Source organism: Grammomys surdaster, unplaced genomic scaffold (assembly GCF_004785775.1).
Source record: "Grammomys surdaster isolate TR1022 unplaced genomic scaffold, NIH_TR_1.0 136, whole genome shotgun sequence".
Classification (NCBI taxonomy): domain Eukaryota; kingdom Metazoa; phylum Chordata; class Mammalia; order Rodentia; family Muridae; genus Grammomys; species Grammomys surdaster.
The window spans coordinates 5,357,706-5,376,924 of NW_021604594.1; the positions used below are offsets into that span (position 1 = coordinate 5,357,706).

General features: G+C 38.4%; 1 protein-coding gene across 1 annotated transcript in view; it reads right to left on the reverse strand.

Moving 5' to 3' along the window:
• The window catches only part of Itga4 (integrin subunit alpha 4), a 73,009-nt gene that overhangs the window by 6,280 nt on the left and 47,510 nt on the right, over positions 1 to 19,219 (reverse strand). The window contains exons 18-25 of the mRNA XM_028762858.1: positions 10,272 to 10,422; positions 9,018 to 9,113; positions 8,345 to 8,424; positions 7,963 to 8,052; positions 5,872 to 5,962; positions 3,570 to 3,677; positions 2,654 to 2,779; positions 1,347 to 1,466 (exon numbers count right to left, since the gene is read on the reverse strand). Of these exons, the coding sequence (XP_028618691.1) occupies positions 1,347 to 1,466; positions 2,654 to 2,779; positions 3,570 to 3,677; positions 5,872 to 5,962; positions 7,963 to 8,052; positions 8,345 to 8,424; positions 9,018 to 9,113; positions 10,272 to 10,422 (862 nt within the window). The remainder of the gene's footprint in view (positions 1 to 1,346; positions 1,467 to 2,653; positions 2,780 to 3,569; positions 3,678 to 5,871; positions 5,963 to 7,962; positions 8,053 to 8,344; positions 8,425 to 9,017; positions 9,114 to 10,271; positions 10,423 to 19,219) is intronic.

Sequence of the window (19,219 nt, forward strand, 5' to 3'; positions counted from 1 at the left end):
CTCTCTCTCTCTCTCTCTCTCTCTCTCTCTCTCTCTCTCTCTCTCTCCCTCTCTCTCTCTCGGAGTCCAGGCTGGCCATGTTAGTTTAGAGTGATCTTGATTTTCTAATCTTACTGCTTGAATTACAGGTATACAGCACTATATATCTAGCTCATGCCAGTGATCAGTGCTGAAGATTGAGCCCAGGGCTTTGTGCATATTAGGCAAGCATTATCCCAATTGAGCTACACCTTGGTCTTTGACTACAGATTCTTAAGGAGATCTATTGTCCCTCAAATGCTAAAGTCTTCTGGGTAAAGATTGTCTTTAGAGCTAGAAATTTCAAACTTCACCTAGGCCTACAGCATTCTTTGAACAGGAGGACTTATCCTCTGGGGGCAGTATGTAGTGTCTGGGGACATCTTTGCCTGTAGGGATGTGAACAGTGGCAGGAACTGCTTGGTATGTAGGGCACTCTTAAATACCCTGCAGTGTGCATGGCTGTCTGACAACAAAGGATTTTCTGTTCACTCTGTTAGTAGGGCCTCTGTTAAAAAACTTGGGACATATGAGAGGCAGATATCACAGCTGAATGGCTCCCTGCTGGTCTCAGGACTGTAAGAATATCTGAAGCTAAGATGACTGAGTCTCTCTCTCTTTGCTATCTGATGAATATTCCCTTGTTTGAGACTGACTCTCATGAAGTACTACATAGCTCTGATAATCTTAAACTTCTAACGACTGTCTCCACTTCCAGAGTGCTGAGATAACAGGCATGAGCCACCACAACCAGATTTATTTGATACAGTTTGATGTTTCAGTTTGATTTTCTCTGAAATCAGATTTTAATTTTATTTCTTGGTTTTAGTTTTTAAATATTATATTTTAAAGGATGATTTAAGGCAGTGGTTCTCAACTTATGGATCATGACCTCTTTAGGGGTCGCTTATCAGTTATCCTGCATATCAGATATTTATACTATGATTTACAACAATAGCAAAATTATAGTTATAAAATAGCGATGAGATAACTTTATGATTGGGAGTTACCTCCATAACATAAGGAACTGTATTAAAGGATTGCAGCATTACAACCATTGAGAATTGGTTACTTAACATTGTATGAACTGATAAGATGGTCAACTTCTATTTAATTAAGTTCCCAGACAGTTGCATGATTTCTAAATGAAACCCAATGATACTATAGTTTATTTCTGTCAGTACAATAAAAAAGAGATTTGGGTTTTATTTTTAAACTGTAATCTTATCTATGTAATTTTTGAATGTTTCCATACTATCCTGTGTATGTAAAAATAACTGGCTTTAAATATCCACATCACCAAGTTATCTATATGATTTCAGACTCACCATTTCCAAGATGGATGGCCTGCCTTCCAGCTGAAGGTGAATGCTGGCTTCCTTGCCACTTTCCATTTTCCCGAAATTGCATAAGAAGTCTAAACAGTGTTGATCAGCTTGCATGCAATACTTGAAAAGAATGTAAAAGCACTGATGTTAAAAATTTTTACATTTAAGAAATCAACAGCTGGAGAAGATGGCTCAGTGGATAGAATGCTTGTCATGCAATCATGAGGACAAATGTTCGAATCCCCCCAAACCATGGAAAGTTGGAGAAGATTGCATGTTCTTATAATCCCACTGTTTCTACTACAAGATGGGAGAAAGAGAAAGAATTTTTGAGAAGCAGGCTCAAAACAAGGAAAATCTTCCTCAAACAAGTTAATGGGGGGTGTTTGACACCTGTGGTTGCTTTCTCAATAGCACACATGCAATGTAGCGTGCCTGAATTCTCTCACAAAATTATGTATATACATATGTATGTGTGTATATATGTATGTATGTGTAATGTATATGTATATGTGTATATGTACATGTATGCATATGTATATATATGAATTTAAAAATGTAAAACATATTTTATATAGATTAAAAATCTCCTTAGTGTGCCAGCAAGATGGCTCTTTAGCAGGTAAAATTACTTGCTGCTAAATGTGAGGACCTGGGTTAAAATCCTTACAGGATGTAAGAAGAGTTGTCCTCTGAGTCCTATAGGCATACAGCAATGTACTTTCCTGTACACATTCACACAACTGACTGTGAGGAAGTATTTTTAAATATCCTTAGTAGTACTTAGAAAACTGTCCTTTTTATAAACATCTTCTTTCTTTCAATACAACAAACATTCTTGTTTTATAAATTATACAGCATGTGCAATGTGTAGCGTGTGTTTCATCATTCCTAGTAATTTAAGCTTCTGGGACAGGATGAAAAGGATGACGCCCATATTAGAGTCTCCTCCCTAAGTTACGTGCTCTGGCTTTTTGTTGCACAGCTTCTCCAGTTTCTCTTATAAAGTCACTAACTTGGGAAAATGAGAAGCTTGTGCTATAAATATGGCTGCCCAAGTGACTTGGTTTCAAGAGGGTGCTAGGATAATGTCTGGGTGGTACATGGGTGGTAATTGCTAGGTAATGAAACCCTATAGTACACACTTCACCCTGGGCCATCTCAGCATTCCTTACTAGAGGGAATACCACCTAGGCTTACAGCCCTTACCACTCTCCTGGAAGCCCAAACCCGTATTGAATTTAGTTTTGAATGGTTTAGTTCTTTGTAGGAAGGCAGAAATGCACATTTGAAGAATGGAAACTTACCAGGAGTCTCTTATCAGTCTTTGATAGGAATCTGACTATATCAGTCAAGGTCCACGCTATGCCTTTTTGCTGTGCAAACGTACACTCTCTTCCATAGTGTTTAAAATGGCATTGCCCAGTAGTTGCCTAATGACAGAAAACATAAAAAAGATCACCTCTCTTTAAAAAGAGCTAACACAAAATGGTTTTAGAAGTTTCGGTTGATTATGTTTACTAAAATATGAGAAAATCTTTGGCAAACCCACAAACAAAACCCCAACTAAATTATTGCCGGTCCTACTTTGACAACATGGCCCAAATTTACAGAAGAAAGGGAAGAAAAATGGCAGATAAACACTAGCCTAAACTTAAATTTTCTTTGGTTTCATAAAACAACATAAACCACAAAACAAAATATATCACAATTATAAATCCTAGCATCTAAATCTGTAATCAAAGCATATTCTCAAAAAAAGATTCCAAACTCACTCTAATAGGCTTTTTAGGTTTTTTTTGGTTGCTGTTTCTTGATGCTCGGAGGTAAAACAAACTCCTCACAGGACACTAAATACTAGCATAAGAAATGATTTAAATGTTTTCTTAAAGAAGACTTCCTTCTCTGTTCTTGCCATACTGGCTTTAAGCTTTATGGAATATTTTACTAACTACATTACTTCTGTGGGTTCATGTTCCAAAGAAAGTCATAGAAAATAGTTAATAAAGAAGGAAAAACCAGGTTTTCCAATTGTATATGTCAATGCAGGTGCCACCTCTTGTCTACAGTTTTGAAAAAAAATATTCAAAGTCCTCTCTGTTAAACCAGAAACAATCCATGGGACTGAGTGTGATGGGAGTGAGCAGAACTCTCCAGCTTCACAACAGGGTTAGTATTTAAGACACACTTAGGATAGGTCAGACAGAGGGAACAGACTGTTACCTGGACATCCAAAACGTTGAACAACTTATCATTTTGAGGAAGAAAAGAATTTGGTACCATTATTTTTACACTAACATTTGGAGCCATGCTAACGCCAGTGTTTATAACCTGAAAAATAAAGAAAAGAATTATAAAAGCTTTTTTTTTCATAATTACAAATGCAGAAACTATTGAGCCTCGAGGCAAGTATCCACCAGCCAGTGAAGTGTGTGTAGTTGGCAGATACACAGCAAAGCGGACAGAATAGCTGAAGTCAGATTTTTTCTAGTTTAATTCGTTCCAATTCACATTATTTTAAGTTTTTTTAATTTTGTGGCTGTATTTTGTCATAAAACTAGTCTTAAATAAGAGATGACAAGTTTGAGGCCATCTTGAGCTACAATAAGAGACCCTGTCTCAAAATACAAAACCAAAGAGAGGTAAATATTTATTTAAACTTACATATTTAAAGGCTTTACTGTGAGGTTGACCAGAAGTCTATTTTTAATCAGGTTAATTATGATGCTATAATGTTTTAAAATTGGGAAATGACATATTACTTGGCTTTAAGAAAACACAATATGTCATTAACCCTCAAAGACCATCTAGGTGAATGTGGGGCTTTCAGATCTGTGAAAAGGGGAGATTGAGACAAAAGTCTTCCTGTTCAAGAGCTTAATTATAAAACTGATACAAGTCACGAAAAAGGTGTGCCACAGAACCTGGATGAAAAGGGATGGCAGACAGACTTGAACAGAGGAACACATCACCATAACACAGAACAGACAAACAACTAGGTATTGTCTCTCATCCCCAATGGTGGTTAGACCTCCAAGGACCCTTTTGTTCTTGAGCAGGCTCCCTACACACATTTGAGCCTCAAGTGTCTCCATTTTGCTTTGACTCCATCACACTTTAATTACACATACTTAAGTAGTGATTGCAAAGTAATGAATAGCCCATGCTACAGTATGACTTGGTTTCTGTCTTAGTTTATCAAAACCCTCACTGAGTTCTCATGAGTGTTTCTTAGGTCTTCAATTGAAATACAAAGTAATCAAAAACAAACAAACAAAAACTAAACAACAAAATAATGTTAGGCGATATAGATCTGATGGGATTTCATTTCAAGGCCATTATTTTTTAAAGATCTGGAACAAGCCCTGGAAATTTGCTGCTTGGGTAGACACCATAAGTCCATCATGAAAAGCATTATCTCCTCTTCTGCAGGAAATCATGTTGCTGCCCTGATCTAAACGCCTTAAGAGAAATGTATCATAGAGTTTTCAGGTTAAGTCTCTGGTTCCTGTGGTACTGTGTGCCCTTCAGTTCCTGATAAACAGAGGCACTGCTTCAGGACGTAAAGTGTTCAAGCCATCTGAGTTTTTCTGTGTTCCTTAGAAGTTAACAGGACAATTGATCTTAGACATTATTCTTGTGTACTCAGGGTAGCTTGTAAACATCACTATATCCTGGCAACTGCCATAGCATTGATCCTGGAAATCACCATTATATTCCATTGCCAGTAAAGGTATAAAAAAGTTGAATTGCTTGCAATAAACTTGACACAATCTCAGTCTTACTGTAGCTCTTCCAGTCTGTGCCTGGTTTGCATTTCTTACCAGCCATATTGGATAGCCTTGCCCTAGTAAGGGAGCATTGGCACTTTCACTATTTAATCAAGACTTGCAATCTATACATTGCTATACTACTTAATGTTTGGACAGTGCTTTTGCTTAAAGCAAATATTTTTGTAAACATTACCTCTTACCGTCTGTGACACAACCAAATTTCTGCATAACAAATTTTCAAAAATAAGTTTTATATTGGTACTTATAAATGTAGTTGTATATGAGGATAATACTTTTTGAACTAAAAAAAGATTATTTAATACCATCCTCATAAAGAAGTATTAATATCTGTCCTAATCCTAAAGCTCAGAAGGCAAGCCAAGCATGTTGATCCTCAAGCAAGGGAAGATAAATGCTTCCATGACTTGGTAATATTGGGCCTGTTAAAGACCTTGAACCAACTATAGATTTCCTGAATTACCTCCAACCATATTTTCTCTTGGCTTATCCACCTTGAATGCATCTCCAAAATGATCAAGAGATTTCCAAACTCTGCATGTTTGAGGTATTCACATATCTTACTTAGAAAGTTTGGGACAAGAGAAGTGGGAAAAGCAACCATAACCTAAAAGGAAAGGGCCCAGTCACAGTATTGAGGCCCTGCAGCCAGCCATGGTCACTGAGACTGAGGGACACTGTGGGGACAGACATTCCTGTCTACTACCAGCATCTACAAAATCAGCTTTGCTTACATGGAAAGTGAGGTTCAGCTTCTCTGCCATGCACGTTTCTGGCTCATTTTCTTCACTGGATCCATACACAAATGAAGTTGGGTTCACAAACCTGATGGGAACAAGGGCAAGTTCAATGTCCTGCCGTTTTGATGAGGGATTGTATAGTCCTTCTTTAGAAGTGGAGTGCAGCACATTCACAAGGTAACAATGCAGAATCCTTTCGATTTCTTGGTCAGATGAAAAGCACTAACAATTGACATAACAGGAAGGCCAGTTGGCCATGCCTATTCTAGCCAATATATGTACTTGCCTGCCTTCTGCACACCTGCTGGCTGGTTGCCATTTGCACTTTTTTGACCTTTACTTTGTTGTAGGGGTGTGGCACCTCAACCTAAACTGTTAATTATTTACTGATGGCTGCTGGAGTGCAAAAGCCTGGTCAACAAGCCAACCACTGACTTATACAGGCAAGTGTTTGCTAGGACCTAAGTTTTTTAACTGTTTTGTAAAAGTCCTGCAATTAGACAAATGTACAGAGCAGCAAGCACCAAGAAAGTGCAGTTCAGGGGAAGTCCCTATTCCACAAGTCACTCATATTCAACTGTTAATAAGAGATAATTTCCAATAAGGGATTAAGGAGGCAGAAAAAGTATTAGAAATAGTCCAACAACATACATGTGTACAATTTAATGCTTGTTATCTATGTCCCAAATACTAACAGGGGAAACAAAGATGCTCATAATGTGAAAAATGGAGAAACAGGGTGTATATTCAATGCTAGGAAACACCAATTAGCTTTGATTTGCTTCACCATTGATTCTCAGGGCCTGCTTCTCTGAGAAGAGCCACTCTCTCTCTCTCTCTCTCTCCTTCATACAACTGATACTCAATTCTATCAGTTACAGGAACTGACATTTAAATGCAGTTGGATGTCTTCTTCATAGATGGTTAAAATGATGAAGGGATACATTATACTTCAAGCAATACATAAAATTCATTTATCCATTTTGTTCTGTAATTCATATTGTCTACTGTGTTAAAAATGTGTGCACGAATCTAGTATGAGATGGAAGGGGCCCATGACTGCCCTCCCCTAACCAACATGCTGTGGACAGCTAAGGCTTTCTAGGGGAGGGAAAGTCAGTATTCTTTATGTGTGTGTGATGGGGTGGGAGATATGAAAACACTTCAGTGGATGGCACCACACTCAGGAATATGTGAGCATCATATAGAATTTATGAGTTATTTTATCTAAAGATGACATGAATTTGGAGGCATTGAAGGAAGTAGAATGGATGTGGGAGGAATTAGGAATATGATCAAAATATATTGCATGAAACAATGATGTAATGATTACTGGGCATGGTGGTACATGGGTATAAAGCTAACACTCAGGGTGGAGAGCCAGGATGATCACCAAAAGCTCAAGAACATCCTTGTGATCTACACAAGTTGCAGGCCAATCTGCACAACACAGAGAGAAACAACAAAAATTGTCTAAACACAAGCCAGTGGAGTGCTTAGAGATTTTGTCATTCCCATCTTTCAGTCTCTAGCTACACATTTTGAATCATAGAAGGATCCATTCAGAAATTACTAAAACCAAAAGGAAATCATAAAGCTACCCCCAGAATTCTTACTGCAGAGCATTCTCAGAGTTCAAGAGAGAAAACTCTCTCATGTCTTCCATCATTTGCTACACAGTTAGACGTGGGTTCTGTAGAGCAGCAGTTCAGCCAAGTGCACAGTCTTTTGTGTGCTCCCTACCGTAGCCACTGAGCACCATGCCGCAGCTGCATACTACATAACTCTGTGATCCTTGTGAGCCTTGTTGCAAGCTGAAGGATGACCATGGCCCATTGAAAGCATATTGGGGCTCTTCCAGTACAAAATCTCCAGCAGCTGGCCATGAGTTTGATGTAGTATCAGAGCAGATTACAGAGCGGATTAAAATAATGAATCACCAATCAAGCTGCTGCACTCAGAGGTAATCACAGAGACACAGTATCCTTTCCACTTAAACATGTTCAAACATGCTTCTTTCATTAATATAAGAAAAAAACAACAGTAGAGAGAATCGTCTCTAATCCCGAGGCCTCTGTGACTTACCCGTGAACAGTCAGCATAACCTCATATCTTAGAGGTATTGCTAAGGTCACTCTGTTGTCCTTCACTTGGTCCAATTCACCCTCATTTTCACTGTAGAAACATAAAAAGCCCCATGAGAACACAGCATCAGAGAGCACCTACTGCAAACTATGAAGACTTAATAGAGCGCTATTCAGTAGCATTGAAGGGGAATAGGAATAAAAAGAGAAGTAAGTGGCAGTGATACACGGTATAGGGCAGGGTTGGTAGAAACTGCTCTCATTATTTATACTGTTGTGATTTATAGATAATCATCAGAACACAGCACTATGGATCCCTTTAAGCCATCGCCAGAATGAGACATGTCCTTTGTGACAGTTGCTTCTTGCACACTGAACCATACCAGGAGGCATGCACGCTGATGCTGAGGTCCTCATCTGCCCTGCTGAGCGAGCTCACATCCAGGAGAAAGCTGATGTCTACCTGGAAAGCAGAGAGGAAAGAGGCGGTTTTTAACCTGAAATACATTTTTTAGTTCATTTTGTTTTTTATTTCTTAAGGAAAACAGTGGAACATTCTAGATATGGCAGAAGTTCTATATCATGCAGAAACTGTCAGGTTTAAGGTGTGAGCGTTTCAGTGCATCACTTTCAGAAACAAAGCCTTCTCTGAATGTAAAGACTGGCAGGCCCAGAAGGACACCATTAGAGATGCTTTAACAATTTGGTTGAGGATGCTTGCCAAAAACACCTTTTTGTGTAGCAGAGGTAACATGCCTGGCAGACAGGGCCACCTGGGGTGGGGTGGGGGTGTTGGGAAAAAGTAAGCAGGCAAAACAAATTCTGATTGGCATATTTATTTTCCTGCCTTGACATAAACAGGTTCTCTGGTCACTCCAGAACCCCGTACCCCCACGCTGAACAATGAACACTGCCAAGAATATAAATACAAAGCTCAGAGTCCAGGACAAGGTGCTCTCACCTAGCTTCATAACTAAGTTCAGGAAACCATTTTTAATGCGGCATAAAGGTAGAAAAGTACATTCCAATTAGCAAATGAAAACGCTAACTACTTACCCTTGAGAGACGATCCACATATATGTAACCAAGGCTGCAGGCAAGCTTCACTACGCCTGAGCTCTCTGTCACTTCGCAGTGTATTTGTTTCTCTTCCTAAAGGAAAAAAAAAGATAGAACAATTAGTTTGGGGAGAATTAGATATTGATGAAAACATGTTTGAGGACAGTTTTTTAAAAGACAATCATTGGAGAAATATTATTCTTAGGAACCCATTTTCTGCTTAGCTTGGGCATAATATTTAGAATTATAGTAAGTGATAGAAACGTTTATACATAGGCAATACAAAACAACTCTTTATAAACAACTCCTGGGTGTGAACTCCCATGTTTCCTTCTTTGTCTAAGAGGGAAATCTTTGAAACATCAGGGAGCAAAAAAGCCACAAAGTCCCTATTTCCTTATCTCTAATATATCTGAAATGTGTTTAAAGTATTTAATTGTGGTAAGTGCAAATCATAGGTAGAAATACACTAAAGAATAGGCTCTGAGTCCATAGAATTTATCCTCCCCCTTTTGAAATAGCTTCTTGGTGATCTAGAGAAAGGAGTAAATGTCAACTTTTAAAAGGCTTCTGGGGTTGGCTGGCTAGAAGATAGAGAGATCTCAAGGCAAATGTCCTGGGGGCTGTTCTATTTGTGACTCAACCCTCCTAAAAACTCACTAAAGTGTCAATAATTTAATAATGAGTCCCATGTACACATGCAAAAATCCCTGTCTACTTCAGGATCTGGCTTGAAAGCAGGATTTCAAGAATGAGAAAGGCTGATAGTTTAGAAATATTGGATAGTTCAGAAGGACTGAGAACCTTGGCTTAAAGTGTGGTGCAGAAATTCTGGATACTTAACATGGAGGAGGACTATTGCTCCAAGATAAGCATCCTCAGCATCTTAAAAAACATGTGGCAGAGAAGAATTTGTGGTGCCCAAGGAATCCTCTCCTAACAATGGAAAGAAGGAAGGAAGGGAGGAAGGAAGGACGGGAGGGAGGGAGGGAGGGAGGGAGGGGGGGGGGGGGGGGGGGGGGGGGGGGGGGGAGGGAGGAAGGAAGGAAGGAAGCAGACACCTTTCCACTTAGATTACTTGTATCTTAGAGCAGGGGAGGAAGAACATCTCAAAATAACCAGAGACTGATTGATGTCAAAACATTAAGAGGAAAATTTCAGTTGTCTACACTAAATGAGTGGAGTAACTATAGCATTTACATTTGTTTTTAAATGTGAGTACATTCTACCATTGTGGTTTCTAGCACTTACCAGGTCTAAGATCTTAATGAAATAAAGTCCTGTGGGGAGTTGGACATTCAGAGTGGTTTCATAAGCATCATCTCCAGCATTGAACAAGGACACATTGAGCATTATGGTCTTCATGCTCCCAACAGCAAGATAGGTTTTATTTTCATATGGCCTAAAAATTAAGTAATGGAAGTAAAAATTCTCCATCCACATAGAAAATATTCATGAATATAGACTATTAACTTAGAAAAACAACCATGGGATGATCTCATTAAAACAGAATTAGAACTTCAATTTCTCATATTTCAGACATGTTCAACCAGCTTCTCTCAAATAAAAGTTTGATATTGTTATTTGTTTAATTTTTAATTAGTTAAAATAATCTTTTGTTTTAATACCCTCTTGCTTAACTTACATTTTCCTCATTATTTTGTATGATTTTTATTTAGTCTTTGAAAAGACATTGAACTAGATGCTACCCAAGCCAAAGGATTAAAAGGGGAACTGAGGAAAAGAATAATGTGAAAACACACGGGGATTTTAAAGTAAACTATTGAACTGCTCTGGCCTTTAGGTGAATGCACAGAGATTCATTTGAAGGAGACTAAATTCCTAAAGTAGGTTGCCTCTGACAAGACCTAGTTCAAGTTCAAGGCTAAATTGCAGAAATGTTTCAATGTCCTATGAAAAGTCACTAGAAATCAGCACACATGAATGCAGGTCTTAAGAAAGCCTCTAGCCTTTGGGGATGGAATTTCAATTAGCTTGTGTAGGCCTTGGTAACCCAACCTGTAATAATGGTAAAGTTACTCTTCGGTGAAGTTTTAGCTCATGTGCCTCCCATGAAATCCCTAGAATATGAAGAACAACTTCAAGCATAATGAAGATGCTCAAAGGTACAAAGCAGGAATATTCTAAACCTCTAAGCCAAGTGCTCATCTCTGTAGAGCACAGTGTCATCTTCTCCAGGCAGGAAAAACAAACGAAAAATACCTCATAATTTTCAGTTACGGTATGTTTTGATTTTCTAAGCTTTCCTCACAGTCATCTAGTAATTCCAAAATTAGAAAAAAAAGGATTAATTAATTCAAACTGGAGGATGTATGCCAAAGGAGCCAGGTGGAGCCAGTCTAACAGGACGGACGTGTAAAAGGGTACTTAAGAGCACGTTAAAATCTCTGATTGAAAGTAATGCTTGGAAATGGGTAACCACTGTGCAAAACTGAGGGTCCCAGGCACTGAGTCAGCCACTATGTTTCTTTATCAAAAGCATATTGTTAAAGTGCATTTCCCCACCTCACAGAAAGGATAGAAGACCCATTTCCAAACAACTGTAAGATGCTATTAGATACACATCAGAAACAACTTGTGAATGATAAGCCCTTGGAAAGGAGGCAAGGACCTACTTTTGCCAGGGGTAGAAAAAACATTGCTGTTCTTTGCTTTTCTACTCATATGCTATTCAGGTTTGCTATTCTTCAAGATCTCCTTGAAAATACACTCTCACTATTTTGGGGTCTACATGAATTATGCCTCTGATTTCTGTTTTACATTCAGTCTCTCCTCTCACTCTGCCATTGTGCCAACAGTACCAACTAGGCAATGCCCATGGCAGTGACTGTGACAGCAGAGTCCCCACTTCTCAGCATGACACTGAGACACTCAAGGACCCACCCTTGTTTCACCACTCATTGTACAGGGCATCCCTTTGTATTAGCTGCATCTACATTCAAACAGCTGCCAAACACAAGATGCTGTCTGATACCCTTCAAGCTCGCCTCTGACCTGAGCATCTTCTCCTCGTTATGCACCGGCATAACTTGTACTTGCTCTTAAGACTCAGCTTAAATAGCACTAACTCTCAGGGAACACTAAGAAACACATTTTACAATGTCAAATCACAGTTGTCTCTCACCACTAGGCTAAATATTCAAGGAAGGAAGAGGCTGAATTATAGATATCAGAGTTTTTAAAGAGCCAACAAACAAAGTTTCTGTGTGGTTTTTGAAAGTGAGTCTTAGATGAAAATGGCTGGGATTCAAGAGACAAGTAAAAGGCCCCTAAAATATTATTGGATACATTATTCACGTTTAAAGGCTTATGAAATCTTCGATATATATTCTGTAAAACCACAGCTAGAGAGCATGCTTGCCTGTTCTGAATGATACAAACATTTCAAATGGCTCATTAAGAAACTTGGTGTCTAACACTATGAAGTCATGTGATTTCCATCCTAGTCCACATCCAAATATGTTAGCAGTGGCAGAGCTCCTGAAATGACCACATTAATGATGCTGTTAACTAAGGAAAAAACAATAGTGGAAAGGAAGTTACTTTCCAAAATTGTTAATTCTTCTGAACCTCAGAGAGAATAAACAAAGTTGTAGCTTAGAGTCCTTTCTCTTCATTTAAAGCCCTAAGTACATTTCTAAGAAACTGGACTTACTACTTGAAGATTTCGCTCCTGTTATTCCAATCTTTTCCCATATCAAAGCTATTTCTATAGAAGTAAGCAAACATCCTAGGATGCAACTCATTATATGTGATAAACTGAATACATGTAGGAAGCTGGCATACAAACCAAGAAAAGACACTATGCACATGGGCAATACACTGGGAGCCTCCCTAAAAGACCACTAACTTTTGAAACCTACACTCGAGTTTTACCCAGTTGTGTATCTCATACAAATGGGATTAGATGCAATCCTCTGTAGCTGTAGTTTTGAACATAGTTTCTTTTACTTAAAATGTTGTGAAATTAGTTTAAATCCGTGTCTGCAAATTGAATGTCACTTATGTCTATGCTCCACCCTAGTAGCCACCTGCCTTATTTGCCCACTCAGTGGCGAGCAGGGTTTCAGCAATTTCCCATGTAGAACTATAATAGTCTCATGTTGAATACATACATGTAGTTGTTCTGTGTATTATCCCTTCCCATTTCTCCTATTTTTCTTCCCTGTATTTCTGTTTATCTCAGAAACAAACAAACAAACAAACAAACAAGAATTTTTTTCCCCAAATAGGAAAGTAACTCCTGAAAATCTCTGAATCCTTGTTTGGGAAACTAAAATAAATTATACAGAGTAAATAACAAAATATACTATAAGAAAGTGTTTTTAACCTAGAAAAGGAAAGCTATACTAAAGGGAAGCCACATGAAAAGCAAGCAGGTCAACAGAATAGGCATCTGGAATCTCTAGCCTAAAGGTAAATCATTCCTTTTTTTTTTTATAAATAAAGTTTTATTGAGTCCACCCATACTCACTTTTACACTACAATGGAACAGATGAGAAACCAGGACTGAATGCATTTCCCAAAGAAATTTAAACTATTACTGTCTCTTTATAAAAACCATTGGGCTAGCTCCTGCTATAAAGCCTATATGACTGATGAAAACTTTCAAATCAACAACTAGACAGCTAAAATCCATTATCTTTGCTGTTGGATTTGTTTTGTGTTGTACTGGTTTTTGTGGAAGAGAGTCATGTTATATGTAGGCCAGGCTGGCCTTGAACTTATGATCTCATCCCATGCTCTGACGAGCTGTGATTATAGGTATGCATCAACATGCCTGGATCAATTCTGAGTTCATCAGAGGGTCCTTTATCTCAGTTGGCAGAAGCTACAGGCTTTTCCCTTAGAATCCATGTAGAAATAGAGAAAGTAATCCATCCCCAAGCTTTTAACCTCCCCTGTAGCACCCTGTAGAAAAGAAGAGAGAAATAAAGGATACCCTAGGTGAACCAATTTTTATTTCTGAGCCTTGGATTTAAGAAGCTGCACAATGAACATGTAATAAATAACCAAGTACTCATTGTCGACCCTGGCTATCACCTCATCCTGGAAGTACTTGTCTGAGTGGTCATGAGCTACCCCAGGACGAAGGAGGTAATGTAGTTTGCTCATGTTGTAAGCCTTTGGACTTAGCATACTTCTCCTTGGCAGCGCCTATTAAATGGTGAGAAAAGAGCCACACTGCCTTTTCCCTACCATTCTATCATCAAGTTACGACCAAAGGGACTTTCAAGGTTCTCTAAAAGTAAACTTCAGCTTGACATTAAAGTTTAATTAAGACTTGTACAAGAGCTGCCTAGAAATAGACGTTTATAAAATATTCTGGCTTGGAACCAAAGCATTAGTCACTGAACACCTTTGGGAGCGAAGTTGGCACTTCGACAGGCAACAGAAGGTGGAAGCATGGCATCCACAGCCAGCTTCTGAGACAGCAGCCGATCAGAGTGGCACCAGGCTCCTGTTGTCAGTAACACTCCTGGTTTAGTTTCCATTTTAAGTTATTTTGCATGATTACCACAATCCCAATTCTATACTTCTTAAAAGCACACCTTCCTATAGATCTTCTTTAACAAGAAGCCACTGGAAAGACACCAGCCGGCATCCTACATACCACAAAGGAGAGCCAGCTGCACATCTGGACCTGTAGCATGACTGAACCAGCAGCTTCCCTGGGACTCACAGTTCATTCTTCATTAAAACATGCATAATGCAGGCTTGAAATTTACAAAGCTGCCTAGAGTCCACATAACTGACACAGACCCAGGTACTGTGAACACATGGAACTATAACTTAATATGTGAAAGAGGTAACGAGAAAGCTGTAACACCAGGCTCGACATTTTCTCTCAGTGAACATGACTGGATTTGACAAGATGTTCGCAAAACCTTGGTATTGTCAATATATTCTATCTTAGAACAATCAATTTGGTCTCTAAAGGTTACTTATTTTTGATCAGAATGGTAAGGACAAAAAAAGGAAGGAAGGAAGGAAGGAAGGAAGGAAGGAAGGAAGGAAGGAAGGAAGGAAGGAAGGAAACAAGGGGAGAGGGAAGAATGCCAGAGCAAAATACAATGTGAATGGTCAGCATAGTGTAATGCTCAAAGACACACAGTAGATTTATTTGACAAAAGCATAGCCTTTAGCAAGTGGCCTCCAGTCCAAAGTCGAATTTTATCCTTTCTTTTTCTTTACTATTATTGTAGGAAAAATAAAACACTGAGGGATTCTTGTCAGCTGGAATAGACCAATTCTCTGACTTTGGTGAATAAAAGTTCAAGGCGAGAGTTGAAAAGGAAGTTGGATTAGGATGCTGGGCATGTGCTTCCTTCTTCCCAAGATTGGGGAGTTCAGTGAGGATTTTATTTTAAAAAGGACAATTGTATCAGATTAGCTTGGTGATGAGTTAAAAACATGGTGCCAGGTGTCATTCACAACTTACTGTCTACTCATCAATGAGTTCCCCACTTGATGCTAACCGAACCTCAGATTATTCAGGCAGTGGGCAGCACTCCTTTGATACTGAAGAAGATGAGCATTTAGTTCACCTTTGGGGAATGAAGTCTGATATCTAACATGACCATAAGGACTCCATTCTCCCTGCACGGTGACAGACTCAGGGGAATGTCAAGTTAGAGTAATCATGAGAAGGGCTACTTTTTCTGAAAAATATTAAAAAAAAACCCAAAGCAAACAAACACTCTTGTTCTTGTATTCATTTCCTTTATGGGAATGTTAGCATTAAAATATTATAATCATAAATAAAAAGTCAAAAGAACATAAAAGACAACCATCTATGCAGACTTCCTGGCTGTATAACAGACCTGCAACTACCATTTCCTTGCAGAAATTATGCCACGTATATTTTTGTAAATCAGGATTAGACAAGTATTCTTGTTACATGAAGTTAAAAGTAGTCCTAACTGTTATGAAAACAGTCGGAGGAAAGGTCAATCACTTATTCTAGAAACATGAAGCATAGGAGAGTGAGGTTATTTGTTTCCTGAGCTATATGAAAAGCCTGACTGTAGATTCCTTCTTGCTGCCAAATACTTATTATTTTTGTGATTGTGATAACATCTCTACTCACTGCTATTTTTCTGTGGGAACTTCTCTGGTTGGTTCACTGTCCCAGGAATTTGGACACATAGTAGGAGGTCACAGTGTAATGGAACCAGGAAGGAGTGTGAATCAGCACTGCTTGTCAAACCTGAGTGGTTTATTATTGCAGGCATCAGAAATTCATGTTCCTTACAGAGTAAATACATTTACATAAAACAGGCTTCTAGATCTGGGACACATAATACCATTAGTGCCAGCAGAGTTACAGCCAGAAGAAGGCATACAACATATGGCCCCAATTTGCAGACTGTTACTGAGGAAGGAGAGAAGACACCTACATGCAGAGATGTTGTATTTTTGTCTGACACAGAATAACTTACTCAAAACACAGTCAAAAAGCTTTCACTGTGGTTCTGAAAACTTAATTTGATGAGTTCTCATTTGCACATCCCTCAAATAAGTTATCATTAGCCTCATAGAAATAGTTTGTAACTTTTCAAAATGATGTAAAGGGACTGGTGCCTACTGCTTTACACTGGAATGTTCATGATTCTAAAAATAGTAACACCTTTCATTGAACCCTCAAAAGTATCAGGCTTGGAGCTAATCCCTTATATTAAGTGCATTTTAAAAAATAAAAAATACATTAGAGAAGACATAATTTCTATTTTATAGCAAGGAAAGATGTGGGCCATAGGCTTCTTTTAAGGCTACCGTTTGGGTAAAATGGTAGATGTAAGAGTTGAGCCAAGTTGAGCCTGATCAGCTTGACCTCCTATGTGAAAATATTCACCACTGCATTGCTCTCCTGGTTTTGGAGTGATAAAATCTTGTAGAAAATAGTGGAGCATGAAGAATTAAATAAGGCAGGGGTAAGAGGAAAAGGGTACGGGAGGGATAGCACTAAAAAAACATTGAAAGGCCAAATGGAAACCTATTACTGTAGAAAATACCTAAAGAGTGTTTGTGTATGTGTGTGTGTGTGTGTGTGTGTGTGTGTGTGTGTGTGTGTATGGCAATTTCTCTTGCACACATAGCAGAGAGTAGCAAATAAAGCTCCAATGACAGAAACAGGCTATTCCTTCTGGAGTTAATCATCAGTAGGGACTCCTAGACCCTAAAACATTACAGGGTATTGCCTTTACTCTGGGTCACCATCCAGAATGTGATGGTAATACTCTATTGCTAATGACATCATACACTAGAGGTATAGAACGTGGAGAAATATGCTGATACTTACCTGGAATCTTCATCTTTATTGGCTAGATTTCACAGTGATAGAAGGTGCTACGTATTCTACTCAGGAGAAAAGCTATCATCAAACTTATTCATCTGTGATCCGTGTATGCTACAGTAATGGCAAGACATGCCCAAAGATGCCAATAGTGACACAGGTGTTATGGGAGTAACCAACCATCTTCTGATTTGATATATGACCCACTTTATAATATGGAACCTAAGCCTGGGACTGGGGCCAATAACACAAGACCCAGGTGCATCTTATGACCTAGAGAAGAATCTATTGCTATTATTCTGTTAAGTGGACAAAGTATTTAACAAATTTTCAAAAAACGAATCCTTATACCCATAGATTAGAACATCTCTTGACCTTCATCAGAGATGCTTCTTTGTAGTAGATGGTGGTGAACACAGAAACTCACAACTGGTCAACCTAAAGAAAATAATATATAGCAATCTGGTTAAGTCCTAAATGAGACCTCTACATCACACTATCTTCTTCCAAGACTCAGAGATATTTCAGAAGAGGGAGCACAGAAACACTTTAAGAACCAGAGGGAGTGGAGAACTACAGCAGAACAGTGTTTTCTGTACACAACAGAGCAATTGCACATATGATCTGACTGAAGCTATGACTACAAGCACAAGAGCAAACCAGACAAAAGTCCTAGACTAGGTGGAGAAAGTGGCCACTCAAAGTCCTGCCCCTAGCTGAGGAGCTCTTGGGAAAATAAATGACTGCTAGGACAGGGAGACTAAGCTTTATTCAGTAATGTGGCCCCTGAGGAGATACCCACGTTCCAGTAGATGAGATTATACCTAAGTATAATCTCGCTTTATAACACGCTGGTTACACAAAGTGTACTATATGGGTTTAAAAAAGTAAAGAATAGAACACATGAAATTTGGAAGAAATTTGAAAAGGATAGTAGGGTAAAGAAGGAGTTGGAGGAGGGTTACTTAATCAAAACACATTATATGCATGTATGAATCTTCAATCAATTTTTAAAAAGTCAATTTATAGCTCTGTTCATATTGAAGGCTTCTTTCTTAAATCCCATGGATATCAATGAGACGTTTTGGGTCGTCTTAGGATATACATTTCCAATAGACATTGTGGGTACTTTCCTGGACATGACTCAATACCATATCCTAAGAAGCACCACCACCTTACACTTGGCCAGATACTGTTTAAAATCATAGGCTTGGTTTATTTTTTATTAGAAAACACTTTTCATTAAGAATTCTAAGTAGACAATTTTTGCAAGAAACTAGAAAAAATTAATTAATGATTCCATATTTTATTTGGATAAGTTGAAAACATTCTTAATGACATTTTTACATAAGCTTTGAAATCTCGTTTCTCATGAGAAAGAAGATTTGTAATGAAAGAGGCCCAGGAAGATACAGAGAGCCCAGTTCAATTGCATAAAACACCTCATCTATGATTTAGAAAATCTCCCTCTCTACAAACACACTTGCACTCTTACTTTTTATCAGAGTCTCTTGATATATCCAAAACCTACATGTATTAGAAAACAAATACTCAAACGGAAAATTATATGTTCTTAAACTAATAGACTCACAAAGTCACACTATGCTCTGATGTACAAAGCAGGTACCCAATAACCTGAGTGAGCCAATTGGATTATTTATAAGCAAACAAAAGGGGATAACATTTGAAATGTAAATAAAGAAAATATTTAATAAAAAAAACATTTATAAGCACAAAGTTCTTTTACCAGTTTCGGGAGGGCTCCTTGACCCTGCACTGTAGATGCCTATGGCTATGCAGGCATTGCCTGACTAAGGAGAATTCATGCTCATCCCCAGCAAGACATTCAACATTGTACACCAAGTTTTCTACTCTTCCCTAC